Raw genomic sequence first — 16,771 nt, forward strand, 5'->3', positions numbered from 1 at the left:
TTTATATTTTGATTCAATTGTTTCATAAGATTAAACTTTATTTCCGTAATATCTATCGTGCAGTAGGTTGGGGAAAGATGGGACACCTAAAAATTTTGATCGTGTTTTAAACAATTAACAACGGTCCATGATAAACAATTAACAATGGTCTTTTCTTTGTTTATTACCAAATGGGTCAGGAAAATAGAGTGAAAAAGTGTCCCATCTTCCCCGACGCTGCTATACATTTGGTTTATTGATGCTAAGTATGTGTAAGTGTGGCGTTTATATTGATACTGCATAAAATACGTTGTTCCAGTCTTGAACAAGCTCGATTTTAGATCAAATTTCGATTTATACTGGCTATTTTCCTCTGCGCACATGAACGGGTTTATTACCGACTGATGGGTAAATATAAAACTCGACAAAGCTCGCAGTTAGCAAACACAGCAATGTTAGTTCGGTGGTAATCTCGCATTGGTAGCATCAGTTATATGCTATATTAAAACTATCGTGTACGGTTGTAGGCAACTTGGTCGTAGCAACTGTAAAGTTTTTCTTCAAATTAGAACTTTAATATGTTTAATTAAATGTTATTTATTTAATTTTCACATTGTATCGTCTGTAGGGTGTAACGGTCACGCCTTTTATCCAAAACAATATTTCTTTCTTTTTTATCAATAAGCGTGTTTTAACAACTGTTGTTTTACCGTTACTACCTGTCTTTTCGCTTTTGTCATCTCTCTTGTTCTTCGCTATCGTGACCGAAGAGACGAAATAAATTTCATTCATTCATTCAAAAAAAAAAAGTAAACTGTTTTATATTTTAAATTGAGTTGAATATATATCAGTTCTCGCTACTTGGGTAGTGATAAGATAACGGATTGGGTTATTTAGTTAACTCTGGTATAATTTTACACTTCGTTGTGTATAGGCAGTTGGTTTATTCAATTTCTTTCGTGTGCCAGCTCTAATCGTTGGTTAAATCGGGCGCGCAATGGGTGTTTCACTTTTGCATTGGTTCACGCAGTGTAATTGTGGCAAACATGATTTTATATTATTGGGACCGTAAATTCTCTAGATGTTCACAAAGTATTAGCCTACTGCGCCCTCTGTAAAAGAGATCCCACAAATCTCTAGCTTAAACAGAGCCTGGGCTTGAATTGTTGTTACACCATAAAAATCTAAAAGATAGAAGGCCAACTGGCTGTTTGTTTACTTTTCATATATGAGCAAAAAACGGGAGTGATCCCATAGCATATCTTGTACAGAGCAGCATGTTTAATGGTGAAGTTATATGATCAGCAATTAACATTGTTTATAGGTTGACGATGGAACGGGACCGCTTTTGTTATCCCCATATGGCTGTGGTTATTAAGAATCTTGGTGTTGTTTATTTAAGTTATCGCCAATACAACTGTAATTATTTATTCAGTGAGGAGTATTAACCAAGTTATAGACAATAGTTGCTCATTTATTGCAGCTTAAACTGCAGCAGCTTCAAAGTTATACGCTTATATAAGCGTTGGTAAAACGCTGGGTTTTAAAGTCATATAAGCAGCTAGCTATATTTTATAATGACATTTCATTACAGGACCAAATCACATCAAGCATTTCAGTTTGTGCAGTGAAGTTTCTACACAACATAATATCAACCAATAAATTATGTGATATCTGAAATTATGTATATTCATAATACAATTACACTAACATCAAAAAAACACAGCATTTTTTTGTGATATTTAAGTTAGCATGGAAGTTGTAATCAATCAAGGTCCATCTCTTCCTTCTGCTCAGTTTTCTCTTTCTTTTCTTTCGACGGTTCATCTTTAGTTTTTTCATCAGGAGTGTCAGGTGGGGGAACTTCTTCTTTAGGTTTAGGTTTTGGTGTATTCATTATAGAGTTGCATGTGCTTTCCATGCTCTACAATATGTAACAAATTTTTAACAACTAGTCTTAAAGCTGCCACCATTGTGGGCAGATGTGTCTTTGGGCACATTATAACGCAACTACACGACTAAACACGAGTGTGTGCAACAGAACACCCATGTTATAACGACTGTCTTTATCTCGCCCCGTGTGGATAAATTTATGTTTTAAAAAGTAGTAGAACCAACTAGTAAACATAGGATAACTATTCTATTCTATGTAGGTAAGGTCCCGCAGCATGGCACGCCATTAGTCCTAGGATTTAGGCCAGGATTGGCCCCCACCCTGAGTGGTATAAAAAAACACAGGATAACACTAACCTTCAGTTTCGCAACGATTTCAGATACCGTTACAACCGGATTTGATGATTTCGAAAGTGCATTCTGTTTCTGAAGCATTTGATTATACCACTGTGATGCTGCTGTGGCGGATTCCGTAACTTTGTCAACTTCTTTCTGTTCGATGTGAATGTATTTCTCATCCTGTGTAAATTACAAGGCAATGAAATAGAACCTCGGTTTTCGGACCGTGAGGTAATGATTAGGAGAGACAGATGGGTGCACTCGTACTGTGCCGTTAGAGGTGAAATTCTTGGACCGGCACAAGACGATTGACTGCGAAAGCATTTGCCAAGAATGCTTTCATTATACAAGAGAGCAGGGCTTAATGAACGAGCACATAGCTAATAAGGTTCGGATCACAAGATTTAACCTCAAATAAAGGGCAATCATCAAAAAACACAAAGTTAAAGATTATATTTAAAGCTATGAAACCCAACATCTGTATGCATATATACCTACATTTTTATATATAAAAAAACTTCCTACTTTTTCATTATAGTTATGCAAAAACTTTGAGATTTTTTGCAAAGCAGAACCAAGTTGTTCAAAAGCTGCTGGTCTTGCTGCTGCCTCAGTGTATCTCCTAAACACCGGGTCCCCAGATTGTTTCAACCCGGCAAGTTTATCAACATAAACTTGTTTCTTCTCATTCTCACCTTCTTCATATAACCAATTCTCTGTTTGCTCTAAAACTGCTACAAACCTATCTCGGTCCTGCATAAGAATAAAGGTGTTAATATTTTATTTTTTGTTGTATACTTAATAGTCAGCCATACATTTAGGAAATCAAAAAATAATCATCCACAAAGTTACATATGTGGTAACTTGTGAGCCTGCATGAGGTGTATGAACAGAACACCCGTGTTATAACGGCTGTTCTCTATGTTTACCAAGACCTGTATGCTATCTCTTTAAAGTGCAACAATTGTTTATTGACTTTTATTTATTTCTATTTTATGTTTAATGTTACACTTAGTGATTTTTGTTGAAATAAAAGCAAGAAGGTCCGCACAAATGGTTCAGCATCGAGCCTTGAACCCAACACCTCTGGGTTGGGGGAAGGTGCTAACCGCTGCCGTTTAAAATGTGACACAATACTATTTCAGTTTTCCCTTCATGCAAGAATATAGGTGATGATGTTACGAACCTCTTCTGTGATGTATCCATCGTATTTATCGTAAAGTTTTCCCCGCATATCATAAACATATTCCTCAACAAGATTTTTCGCTTCTGAAGTCTCGTATTCAAGCTTGTCATTCATGATCATCTTGTTCTAAAACATAAAACTCATGCTAGAAACTGAACTTAATTTTTATATTTTATTTTGTAAAAAATAGTCAAGATCTTTTTATTGAAAACAATAAAGAAAATGGAATCAACAGCAAAACCACAGTCGTTAAACCATAAATAAAAAATAAGAGCGTTTTTCAAACGCATAGCTTTTAAAATCTACCAATTTAGCCAGAATCTAACTTAAGCAGTGGCTAGCTTAGTCGGTTGTTTGATGATCATAGAAAGAGGGTTACCATCATCAGTGGGAGGGTTACCATTTCAATAGACAGAGGCACAGCCAAAAAAAAGTTGGTTAGAAAAATATTTTTAAATTTTTTTAATTAAAACCCCTCCTAATTTTTTTTCTGGCTGCGTCACTGTCCATGGACACCTAGAACATTCCAAGGAAATGCTCAAAAGTTGAACCTGTTTTACTTGAACCAAAACCAATCTTACTTCAAGTTCAAACATCCGTTGAAGTTCTGCTTCGTTGATCTGCATGTGCAGTTGCGACTCAAACGGAAGATCTTTGGATTTAACTTTCACTTTTTTCTTCTTCTCAGTTTTCTCATCGCAGTTCTTCTTTTCTTCATTATCTGATATTTGTAAATGTAAATGAAATGAATGTAACTTGTTTAACCTACAGGACGGCGCAGCGACAGTCGTTATAACACGGGTGTTCTGTTTCATACACCTCGTGCCCGCTTATAAGTTACCATGTATATAACTTTGTGAGTGATTGTTTTTTCAGATATTCATTCATATTCTGTAACTTATTCATGGCATTAACAATGGCTCAGGCAATACATGTATAAAACGAAGCAATTATTTATTTTACCAATTTTTTTAAAGAAAGTAAATAAACTAACCAACTGAATTAGTGTTTTCTTTATTATCCGTATTAGCAGCAGCAGGTTCACTACTTTCGTTTGTCTTCTCAGTGTTAGTAGGCTCAGTTTCCATTGGTGGCTGTTAATTCATAGCATTGTATCACAGTTTTAAATAATGAATATATCAGCCATAGCGATATTTCGCAGTAAAAAAAAATTAGCTTGGTTTTTATAGAGCTTTGATGGTGGTTAGTTTAAAACTTGAAAAATTAGGGGGAGTCGAAATTTATAAACCCCTTTATTTCCACCTAAAACAACCCTTTTGTTTGACGTAGCTCACTATATTGAAAAACGAGAAAACTTTCGTAAAATAAATAACTAGATATTGCAACTGCTTTCAAATAATAAATTTTTAATTTAAAAAAATGGGATGTCTTTTATAAAAAAGAGAGGCCACCACCTTCCAACATCTCCTAAATTGGGCCAATGACTGTAATCACATTTTAAATTTAAAAGAAACGAATTGTTTCTCTTTTATAAAAAAAGGGAGTCCCCACCCTCTAACACGTTCTAAATACTTTTAACACCCCCCTTAAAAACATTTGCAATCTGACTTTACTTTGAGGAATGAACCAAGCACACGCATATTACCTGTTCAGGATCTGCTGGTTTGTCTTGTTCTTGTGTCTCCATTGGTTCTTCACCATTTATTACCGCGGGAGGTTCTTCAAGCTGAAAAATATTTCTTGTTATTACCAGAAGAAAATATAACAAAACCAATTTTGCAATAGACGGTAATTACCATCCATCAATCATACACTAAAACAATTGCCTACAAGTTACTTTGGTAGATCATAAGCATGAAGTGTATCGAACGGAACACCTATGTTATAACAACTGTTGTTGCCCCGCCATGCGAATATATAATAAGTTACATACGAGGTAACTCTTAAGCAGGCACGAGGTGAATTGAACTGAACACCGTGTTATAACAACTGTCGTTGCCCGCCATGTGAGGATAAATAAGTTATAGACGGGGTAACTCGTAAGTGGGCACGAGGTATATGAAACAGATCATCCATGTTATAAGAACTGTCATTGCCCCGCCACTTGCCCCGCTCCATAAATAAGTTATATACAATCATTCAAAGTTCAAACATACCAACCTTTTCAATGATACTCGCTTGAGTAACAGAGAACAACCCATGGATGTTGATGCGAACCTTAACTTTAACCTTGGATGCTTCACCATCTTTATTAGGAATCACATTGCTTATGCAGAAGTTACCTGACAAAGTTATGATTATTACAATAAGTGTTTATCTTTTGCTAAACCAGGGTTCTCTATAGTCCTATGGTTGTAGCTGTTTGATTGGTGCGTTAATTACCAATCAACCTGTTACTATTTGTGTGTATACAGATTATTCACATAGTGTATCACAACCAACTCCAGGGCATTCATCCATACCCTGCATACCCATGTTAGGTGCCTATTATTATTACAATAACAAAATAAAGCCACTAAAAAACTTGGATGCAAAACATAAACTAGGTACAACTGGCTTGATTTTTTAAACTTTCTATAGTAAAAACTTTATTTTATTAAAGATAACTTTTGTAATAAAAACTTTATTATTTTTGTTATGAATTTTTAATATATAGATATATATATATAAATATAAACCTATATATATATATATATATACCCATTTTTTAATAGTAAAACTCTTCATCACAAATCATTAGGATTACAGTTGCATCGGTTAACCGGTTAAACGGTTAACAATTAAACAAAAAATAGGAAAATTCACAGCCCTAATATATATATATACCCATTTTTAATAGTAAAAGTCTTTATCGTTAATTCTATATTAAAACAAACCAATATCCGAATGTGGATAGTTGATTTGATCGGGGTTGGTGTAACGAGCGTTCAGTGCAAATTCTTCCTTGCGATAAAATGAAAGCATCTTCGAGAACGGAGCTTGGTGGTTTCGAGGAAATATTTCCATATCTCTGTAATGTTTCGTGAATAAAAATATAAAACTACTCCTAAACGACTGAAAGGTAAAAAATAACAAACACTTTGAAATCTTTTTTACTTGTTTTAAATATATATATATATATATTTTTACCCCTATGAAACAAATTACCCAAATTTTTTACCCTTTCCAACCATTAAACTTGTTTTAAGTACAAGTTTTTCTTTTATTTACCAAAAAATGCATTTTTTTATACCCATTTTTTCTTATATACCCCAAGTTTTGTGCCTATGATTGTAACAATACACACCCTTCCTCATTCAGTGGTGCCTTCCATGATAATGAGATCGAATATGGACAACACTCGAGCACAGTAAAGTCACGAACTTTAAATGTAGGAGACAGCATAGCACACTGAAACAATAATTTGGTCGATGATCAGAAATATAGCTAAGTGTTCCGATTTTGTCTTTACCGTAGTTTGAAATAAACATTTAAACTGAAAAAAAAACAAGTGAAAAAACAGATATTAGCAATAGGTGTAAATGGACTCAAAGACTGTGTGTGGATTGGATGCAGGACAGAGTCCCGCTGTTAGCATGAAACACTGGACATAAGCGTTCTGGGTGTTGCGGTAATGGGCCAACTCTGGCCTAAATTCCTAGATGTTTGGGTAACTGGCCAAATCTGGACCAAATCCCAGGAGAGTTTCATATAGAATACAAATACATTAAATGCAAATTGGAACCTGTAATGCACAACCACGCGCAACTGCTTCATCAGCGTTTAATGTCGTGCTTGCTTCCATTCCTAAGATTTTGTTGATCCTTGATCTCACAGCTGGAATTCTGGTCGTTCCCCCAACAATTTCAACCGAGTAAAAATCTTGACTCTGCAATTCTAATCAGAACACAAGAATTCAACACATGTAGCAATTTCCTTACCTAGTGGTCCCTTATGGGTTGTTTAAATTATACGCCATACATTACAATGTATATATATATATATAATTAAAATATCCACAAAGTAACATTTGTGGTAACTTGTAAGCGGGCACAAGGTCTAAAGCAAAACACCTTGCAAAGTTTCACAACTTAAACAAGAACTTCTTAACCAACCAGTTTAAACTATCAAAATAAGAAATAGAAATCTACATACTTGTATCTTGCAGAATCTTTTGCAAAGGTATGTCAACTCTTTGTAATAGAGAATTGCATAATTCCTCAAACTCTGACCTAAACAGACAAAACAAAAGTGAAAATATGAACATATGCATACTGCATAGGCGCCTAACATTGGTAAGCAGGGCATGCATGAATGTCCTGGAAACAATTATGATACACTATGCGAATAATCTGTATACACATAGTAACAACACTAACAGGTTAATTGGTAATAACGTACCAATCATAGGGAATAACTTGGAATAGATTATTTACTTTACGTAAATACACTACATAACAACTTCAGTTTCCAAAAGATAGGCTATATACATCTATTCATGACATGATATTACAGTTACTGCATTCTAGTATTTTTTTTATTAAGCAGACAGTTGCTCTGTTTAACCAAAATCAATTTTATAATTACTTTACATGCAGTTCTCGGTGAATCAATACCATTTGATCTTTGAAACTGTGCCATTTTTAATTAATAGTCGTTTGTAATTGTAATGTCATTGGCACATCTTAGATGGGGAATTTTGAAAAAAAATTGATTACAAGTGCATTGGGTGTAGTTACTGTGTAACAAGTATTTCTTAACTTTATTTTATTTTTGATTCAATAATGCATTTGGAGCATAGGCCATAATTTTAGAAACCATGGTGTTCTTCATGCCATATACTTAAGCTATTACTTTTAATTGGTGCGACATTCCCAATTAACCTGTTCCTATATGTGTGCAGTGTGTGTACCCAGATTATTCACAAAGTGTATTATAACCAACTTCAGGGCATTCATGCATACCCTGCTTACCCATGTTAGGTGCCTATGCATACATTTACTCACGTCCTTAACTTAATTAGGTGCATATGGTTCAGAGCGTATAAATGTAATAAACTAGATCACCACACACTATATTATTCCTACCATACCTGTTCATTGAGCCTTGTACATCTTTATCGTCCATTAAACACTCGATATTCAGCGCCATTTTCCCACTGTTGGATGACAACTGTTTCTTCAGCTTTTCACATTCCATCATAAGACGGAGCTCAGCTCTCTTGTTTTTCTGGACATCAATCTTGTATTTTTCCTGAAAATCAAACGCAATTGTTAAAAAACTGTGTTTTACAAACTTTTATACGAATGAATAAATGAATGCAACTTATTTATCTCGCATAGCAGGGAAACGACGGTCACTATAACACTGGTGTTCTGTTTAGAACACCTCATGCCATCCTATTAGTTACCACGTATGTAGTTTTTGATAAAATGAGGTGAAGATATTTACCAATCATCATAACATCATTTTTTATATATATATATATATATCCAACAAACGTCAACGTTGGTTAAAGTAATTATTAGCAAAAGGAAGGGAATTAACAACAATCAACGAAATAATGTACCTTGAAAATATCAGCAAAATATTTTGCAAGCACCAAGTCAAAATCCCTTCCACCGAGGTAAGGGTCGAATGTTGTCGCAAGAACCTGTAGAAAAATATAATTATTTATTTTCATAGCAACTAATAAATAAATGTAACTAAATCTTCCTTGCGTAATGATGAGGCAACGACAGTCGTTTTTATGTGGGTGTTTTGTTTCATACCTCGTGCCCACTTATCAGTTACCCTGTATGTAACTTATTTATCCTTGCATGGCAGGGCAGCGGCATTCGTTATAACACGGATATTCTGTTTCATACGCCTCGTGCCAATTTATAAGTTACCACATACGAAACCTCGTGGGTATAATAACTATTCTACACTACTAAAGTTACTGGATTATGATATAGGGCAAAAAGTGGTACTTTATCTACCAAACTTAGGGTAAAATAGGGCGTGCGAATTCGCTTGCGTATACAAACCCATGTCCAATTCCATATGCGGCAGCGAAACCCGGACAAAACGGCCCAATTCCGGATACTGTGTACAGCCACCTTTATTCTCTAATTTTTGGGTAAAATAGGTAGACAAACCTATAGGGGCATCACACTTAAATAAATGATCTAACGCATAACACATAAACAAGCATATAACCTTCAGTTTTCCTTTGTTAAATGCAACTGCTGCAACTTGCATGGATGAATGACCAATATCAACAAATATTACGATTCGTGATTTTTCTTCCGGTGCCGGCAAGTCTTGTTTATATATTCCATACGCAAGTGCAACTGAAAGTATGATGTATGAGTGAAATATTTTATTATGGATACATGAATATGAATGTGACTTGTTTTATTGTCACGTGTCAGGGCAATGACAGTCGTTATAACACGGGTGTTTTGTTTCATACAGCTCATGCTTGCTTAAGAGTTACCAAGTATGTAAATTTGTGAGTGACTGATTAATGTTTGGCTGACAGTTCAGGACAACTTATCACATTAGAAAGTAACTAGTGGGTGCGAGCAGGTGCCGGTAAATGATCTTGTCCAAGAACACTAAGTCCACAATGATAGCATTTAGTGGCCTTGAACCCAAACCTCCTGGTTAGAGGGAAGCGCGTGGTTCTTAATTAAAAAAGCATTTTGAGTTTGTATTATTATAAAATTAAAAGCTCATATGTTAAAGTAAAAACAAACCGGCAGTAGTATCGTTGAAGAGACGTAAACAATTCAAACTTGCAACTCTTGAAGCTGCCAGGAGACTTCTTCTTTGAACATCGGAGTAAAATGAAGGAACCTGTAGTATCATTGTAATATTTAACTTACATGGGCAACAAGTCAGGGGTGTCTGGAGTGTCATGTCCCCGAATTTTTAAAACAGGGTTGGCATAATGGGTCTTACCACTCTAGTTTAACACTTTAATACAGCTTTAAACCTGCTGTTAAGTGTCTATACCAACAAGCAGGGGTAAGTTATACAGTAATCGTCATATTAATCAATGAGGTTATTAACATATTTCAAACATTTCTTTAAACTCTAAAAAAGGTTCCGTTACAAAGATTAGCTTAAAAGAGCTTTCAATTAAACATGTTTTACCACAGGAAGTAATTCTGCTTACCGACAAAACACAATCTTGAACCGGTTTCTTAAGATTGTCCTCAGTTATAGTACGTAGCTTAGTCAGTAGCATCCCATATATTTGTTCCATGCTGAATTCTGTTTGCTCTCCTCCATACATTACCTAGAAACATTTATTGTGTTATAATGCAAGCATTGGTGGACTAACAAGGAATCAACTTTGTAATAGTTTTTATCTCGTCAATTTCAAATATATATATAAATTTCCTGAGGTTTACCAATGATTTCAACAGAATATAAACTTGTAGAAATTGTGCGCAGGAAAAAATAAATAGGCCATTATATATTTTTTTCAAAGGAAAAGAAACAAACAAAAATTGTCAAAGGAAAGTACTAATAAATTGTTTCCTACTAGTAGCATCCACATTTGTGTTGTTACAATACAGAGACAATATAAAACAGTTGGTCAGATAAAAACTAACCTTATTCTTAAAATAAAACTTTATTAACTAATCCATAAAGCAACGGTAGTAATATTTTAAAAATATTTACAAAATAATTCACCTGGACCCCAACACCACCAGAGCTTGTTTTAACAAGCAGATACGGAAGACTATTTATCTGCTTTTGAACAAACGGGTCATCAAAAGGTCGTCCAATTAATCTTTTAAAGTTGCTGATGGTGTTTTTGTAATTAGAAATGATCTGGAATTAAATACAACGATACATTAATTTTTTTTTCGTGCCAATACTTTAAAGTTGTGTTCAGTAAGGTTGCATCATAAAAAATAAGAAATATAAATTTGCATGATCTGTTTTAGTATTATTCCAGCCCCGCCTTTGCCCAGTGGTTAACAGGCCTGCCTCTAACCTAAAGACTATTGCGTTCAAGGCTGGACCTACTAATATTGTGGCATTGGGCAAGAAACATAACTACAATTGCTTTAATCCAGTAATCCAGTGGTCACTAATACAATGAGGAGTATGAAACAGAACACCCGTGTGTTCTATAACAAACTGATGTTTCTCTGCCACACAATACACAAATTACATTTATTTATTCATCATCATTCAAAATCAGTTATACGTACTTGTGTTTTTGCTGATGTTCCTATAGATCTTTCTTTACTTGTAAGCGACACAATAGACCTAAAGAAAAGGAAATTACAAGAAGAACTGTAACTGAAACATGCTGTTAAAACTACATATTATGCCACTTCAAAGGATGCAGGCGATATACCAGGGGTGGTATTAATAAGTAATGCACAGAATATTATTTGGCCATGAAAAATAAACTAACTTAAAGAACTTTAGTTAAAAGTAGCCAAAACAGATTGCATATATATATATACAGGCCTACAGCCCTGGACACTCATTTAAAAGTAGGTCGGCAACCACTTGCCGACGGTTTTCGATATCCGTCGGCAATGTCGGCAATATTGCCGACGATGAAGAAACGCGGCTGAACGTTAGCACTCTCATCATAAAATACTATATATGGCCTTTTGCCGCGTGTCGCTCCTACCGTCTGCGTGTTATTAAATGTGTTAGCGGGGCGATTCTTGAATTAATAAAGGTTTCTTACTACCGCACTGACTAAATCAAGAATGAAGTCGAACAACGTAAGAAAGTGATGGTAGATCGTAAATATTAGTTCGTAGGTTGAGAAACACGAGCTTACTAGGTAAGGACAAGACATACGCACGTATATATCTTTTTAGAGCTCTGTTATTGGTGCATAATTATAAAATTATCGTTTTGTAGCACAACTTACGAATCGTTTTGTAGCACAACTTACGAATCGTTTTGTAGCACAACTTACGAATCTACAACACATGTGGTTTATTTACAAGACGTGAAGTGAACAACTACGTTTGGTAAAACAGCAAAAAAGGTTAAAAACCGAGAAATTCTTCATCTGAAGAGGACGACCACACTTCTTCATTTTCAGAATCGTCTGTTGCTTCCTGTTCTAGGAGCAACGACGGAGTGCTGCTCGTACATGCTTTTGCCAATTTTGCAGGGTGGTTAATACCTTGTAGCCTTCTTATTCCTTTTCTTTCCGAGCCATCTAAATGCTGCCCAATGAAGTTATCTACCGCATGCTCATACCGTTCAGGTGAATAGTCGCTGTCGCATCGCAATCGTAAAATGTTTTCGATGGTATTGTGTTTTAAAGACTGTCTCTCTTTTGCGAACACGCGCCATAGAAAGGAAAAAATACGCTCGGTTTCCGAATTAGACAATGGAAATGCGATGCCAATCTCTGCTAGATGCAAAATATTTGTAATACCCATTTGATGTTGCCGTGCAAATAGCTGTTGCCAGACCCTGGAACTGTCTTTGATCCTGGCAAATCTTGTGACGTAATCGTGCACTAAGCTCATTTCAAAAATGAGCTTATCAAGCTCGCAGCCATTTGCCCTGAGCAAATCGGAATACTGCTGGACTATAATTTCGATATCATTATGCAAATCAGATGCTTTGCAGTAAGCATATGCGCGTGTGTCCAGGAAAACTGAAATGGATTTGAAAAGTGGATTGTCTAAAAGAGGTGATAGCCTTGTGCCGAGCGATTCCACTAATTTGTTAATTATCTCGTGCAGGTCTTTTAACACTTTGCTTTTTGCTGCCATCAAGTCTCCCTGAACTTGGTACTGATGAAACGTAACCGTGGCTTTATCTCTACCCTTTTCTCTTGTAGCATTTACAGTGCTGTGCTCTATTTCACCATCTGCAAACTTTAGCAAGATTTTACTTGTTGAAGGAAAATAACTGTCATGCTGAAACGCTGCGACACCAAGGTCTTGAATGGTCGATTCTGTACTGCGTAGTTTGTTTAATGCTGCAGCGCATTTACTGATTAAATCAGGAGAAATGAGCAAACAATCCTGCAAAGACTTTGTAAATGGAACGATTGAAGAAAGAATGTCATTCTTTGCTGCAGCAAAAATTATATTAGTTGTGGAAAGGTTATTTTTAATGCCAATTAGTTTCGCTCGTACGTCCTTTAATGATTTGTTGTAAGGCGATGTTATTTGTTGGTTGCAATAACCAACCAAAATTGGCAAATTTTTGAGGTAAGAATGTAAAGCACCCGCTTGGTGTTCAGCCCAACGCGTACCATTAGGTCTCTTGTATACTTTGTGTTCAATCCCAAGAAATTCACCCTGTCGCTTGAATAGACGCCACCGAAGATTGGCTCTTTTAAATAAATAATATACCGAATTTAAATTTGCCTCATTAGCAGCATTCAATGAACTCAGCTTAAAGGCATCGCGTACTGCGAGCTCCACCCTATGACTTGGACACAAAGTAAGAAAATGATGATCACCCAATTCCTCTTTCACAAGCCTGTGAAGTTTCAGGTTGACAGGGGCACCATCTGTACACATGCCTATTTCGTGGTGTTTCCTTGGCACAGTGAATTCCATTTTTTCGATGGCATTATTCATGGCAACCTTTAAGCCTTCAGCGCTCGTATCTTGTGGTTCTTCGAGTGACAATATGGAAAACGTAGGTTTGCCAAACATTGCCGATTTAAATACAAATAGTTCCTTTTCGTCCATAGTCTTCGCTGAAGAGCTGCCATCGGACAGTATACTGTAATATCTTATGCTCCCTTCATTTACCGGCTCTGTTATCTTTTTTAATCTACTGCTGCGGCTGAGGTAAGCTGTTATTTCCGCACCTGCCTTACGACTGAGATAAGCGGAACCCAAGTCTACATCAAGAATGACTTTATTAAACCTGCACATATCTTCGTACAACTGGAATGACTTCGCTTTTGTTGCTAGAAAGTGGGCTGTTTGAAACTTTCTTATCATCTGGCTTCGCTGCACGAAACTCAGACGTTTAAAATATGGCAGCAACGTTGTTTGTCTAACACTCAATGCAGTCGACGTACTGACTGAATTACTTTCACTGGTAGTCTCATTACCTTGTTCCGCGAGTCTAAGCATTGCGGTCTTGTGAGAGTGGGACGAGAGATGAATGTGAAAATTATTTTTCTTTATGACTGTTGTACCTTTTACATAGGTGTCTATCTCCTTTGTCACACAGCCCTTTTGACGAATCTGGTTCTCATTATTTTTATAAAACTCTCTACATTGTTTGCACCATATTCGCGAAACATTCCCATCATCGTCGGCTTCATAGTCCAGCTCTTCAAATGCCCATTTTTTTACAGTAGTTTCCCTTGGCATGATTAACTTGGTCTAAAAACTCCAAGCAACACAATTCGTTTTACTGCAGTTTACACGTAAATCTAAATATGTGTATTCGATTAATGTTCATGAACATTTGTTGCGCCATAATACCGGAATGCCTTTTTCTTTTTTTCTCGCCATTGCCGTGTCTCTTTAGTTGTTACTGCAAGGGTAGCTATTCCAAACGCAAAGGTATATATCACCGATCGTAACGTCTCGTTTATGCGATAATCATCGTTCTAATACGATTGGCAATTCATTAATATGTATTACTTAGTTTATGTAGCCAATCCTTAAAAATGAAATTATAAAACAAAATTTCAGATTTTTTTTTCGCAAGTCCTTTTATCGTCGGCACTGATTTGCCGATGGTTTTTAAAATACGTCGGCAAAACGGTCGGCAATTGCCGATTGCCGACCTGAGTGTCCAGGGCTGGGCCTATGTTATAAATATTTCCACTTACGGTGTGTTTCTATCACTAAATTCATTAGCAATAGTTTCGATTCCACCTTGGCGTGCCACTGCAATGTAACACGACAGGTTCCCAACATCGTAACCAATCACTGACATTATAGCAGCAAGTATTTACAATTCGTACTAAAATATATTTGGCAGAAACGAAGCAAAGCAGCCTGAAAAATGTTTTTCACACATTCGTATATAACATGGTATACTAGTTAAGAAACCTCTGATAAGTTACGGATTCGACTAGTGGAAAATTCAAGGTTATATATGTTCTCCATTATTAGTTGGGGTTACAGGGAGTTATATGAGTTGGCAGTTGGGGGTTAGTGTTTTAGTATATTTCTGATTCAGGTAATTTTTATTTTACAAAAACAATCTGTAAATAAAGCCTGCTGCGGACTACTTCTTTTGCAAAAACCACGCCTTTCTACACAAAATTAAATAGACAAACTATACGATAATATTCTGTCATTGCAGGTAAAAACAATTTCAGGCAATATAGTTTTAAATTAAAATGCTAATATTTCTGCGCCTTTATGGCGGTGCGTTCCTGGGAGAACGGAACTGACACTAAATTGTTAAAAGCTTTATCAAGACTATTTGCGCTTTTCCTTTAAAAACTAAACTCTTATTTAAAATTATCACAAACGGCAAACCGAGGATTAAGAAAAACGGACCCCTTTAAAACATAAAGTACCGCATGTACCGCTTGTACAGCATGTACCGCTTGTACCGCTTGTACAGCATGTACAGCATGTACCGCTTGTACCGCATGTACCGCATGTACCCGCTTGTACAGCATGTACCGCATGTACCCGCTTGTACCGCATGTACCCGCTTGTACCGCATGTACCGCATGTACCCGCTTGTACAGCATGTACCGCATGTACCCGCTTGTACCGCATGTACCCGCTTGTACAGCATGTACCGCATGTACCCGCTTGTACCGCATGTACCGCATGTACCCGCTTGTACAGCATGTACCGCATGTACCCGCTTGTACCGCATGTACCCGCTTGTACAGCATGGACCGCATGTACCCGCTTGTACCGCATGTACCGCTTGTAGCCTACCCGCTTGTACCGCATGTACCCGCTTGTAAACAGCATGTACCCGCTTGTACCGCATGTACCGCTTGTAGCCTACCCGCTTGTACCGCATGTACCGCTTGTAGCCTACCCGCTTGTACCGCATGTACCCGCTTGTAAACAGCATGTACCCGCTTGTAAACAGCATGTACCGCATGCAGAGTCGTAGAAACACCTATGGCTCTGCCCGCATGTACCCGCAAAATCCCGTATAGATTGTTATTATAGATTGTTATTGTTAGTGCTTACTCGATTTTCACCAAGAACAAGAAACAAAACAGCATTAACTATCTAAATAAGTACGTTTTATAAATGTGTAGCCGTAAAGTCTGATGTTACAACATATTACATTGTTTGGTTAAAATAGCTGACTTTATTCGCACTAAATACACGTATTAAACATGTAAGAGTTACTTCATAGGCCTACAATATACTTTATTTGAAAAGTATGCTGATGGTGTTGCATTCATACATGATGATTAGTAGCCTTTCTTATCAAAATTTCTATAAGCAACTATTTAACAATTTTTATTTTGTAAAAGGAACG

At 36.3% G+C, this 16,771-nt stretch overlaps 1 protein-coding gene across 1 annotated transcript; it reads right to left on the reverse strand.

Moving 5' to 3' along the window:
- Positions 1-1,241: 1,241 nt before the first annotated feature.
- On the reverse strand, positions 1,242-15,377 carry LOC100176824 (heat shock 70 kDa protein 4L). Its single transcript, XM_002119155.4, has 20 exons — positions 15,135-15,377; positions 11,554-11,611; positions 11,027-11,167; positions 10,503-10,625; positions 10,081-10,180; positions 9,539-9,672; positions 8,907-8,990; positions 8,430-8,590; positions 7,493-7,569; positions 7,083-7,234; positions 6,645-6,748; positions 6,235-6,368; positions 5,519-5,640; positions 5,004-5,084; positions 4,392-4,491; positions 3,979-4,118; positions 3,398-3,523; positions 2,737-2,964; positions 2,230-2,391; positions 1,242-1,903 (listed from the first exon to the last, which is right to left on the reverse strand). The coding sequence occupies exons 1-20, from the start codon at positions 15,239-15,241 to the stop codon at positions 1,745-1,747; spliced, it is 2,493 nt and encodes an 830-aa protein (XP_002119191.1). The 5' UTR covers positions 15,242-15,377; the 3' UTR covers positions 1,242-1,744.
- Positions 15,378-16,771: the final 1,394 nt, after the last annotated feature.

Source organism: Ciona intestinalis, chromosome 14 (genome assembly GCF_000224145.3).
Source record: "Ciona intestinalis chromosome 14, KH, whole genome shotgun sequence".
Classification (NCBI taxonomy): Eukaryota; Metazoa; Chordata; class Ascidiacea; order Phlebobranchia; family Cionidae; genus Ciona; species Ciona intestinalis.

Coding starts and splice junctions, on each gene's coding strand:
- LOC100176824 (XM_002119155.4), bottom strand. CDS start 15,241: ATGTCAGTGATTGGTTACGATGTTGGGAACCTGTCGTGTTACATTGCA. Junction 6,369..6,644: donor GCACCACTGAATGAGGAAGG/GTGTGTATTGTT, acceptor GAAACATTACAG/AGATATGGAAATATTTCCTC. Junction 3,524..3,978: donor AACGGATGTTTGAACTTGAA/GTAAGATTGGTT, acceptor TTTATGTTTTAG/AACAAGATGATCATGAATGA.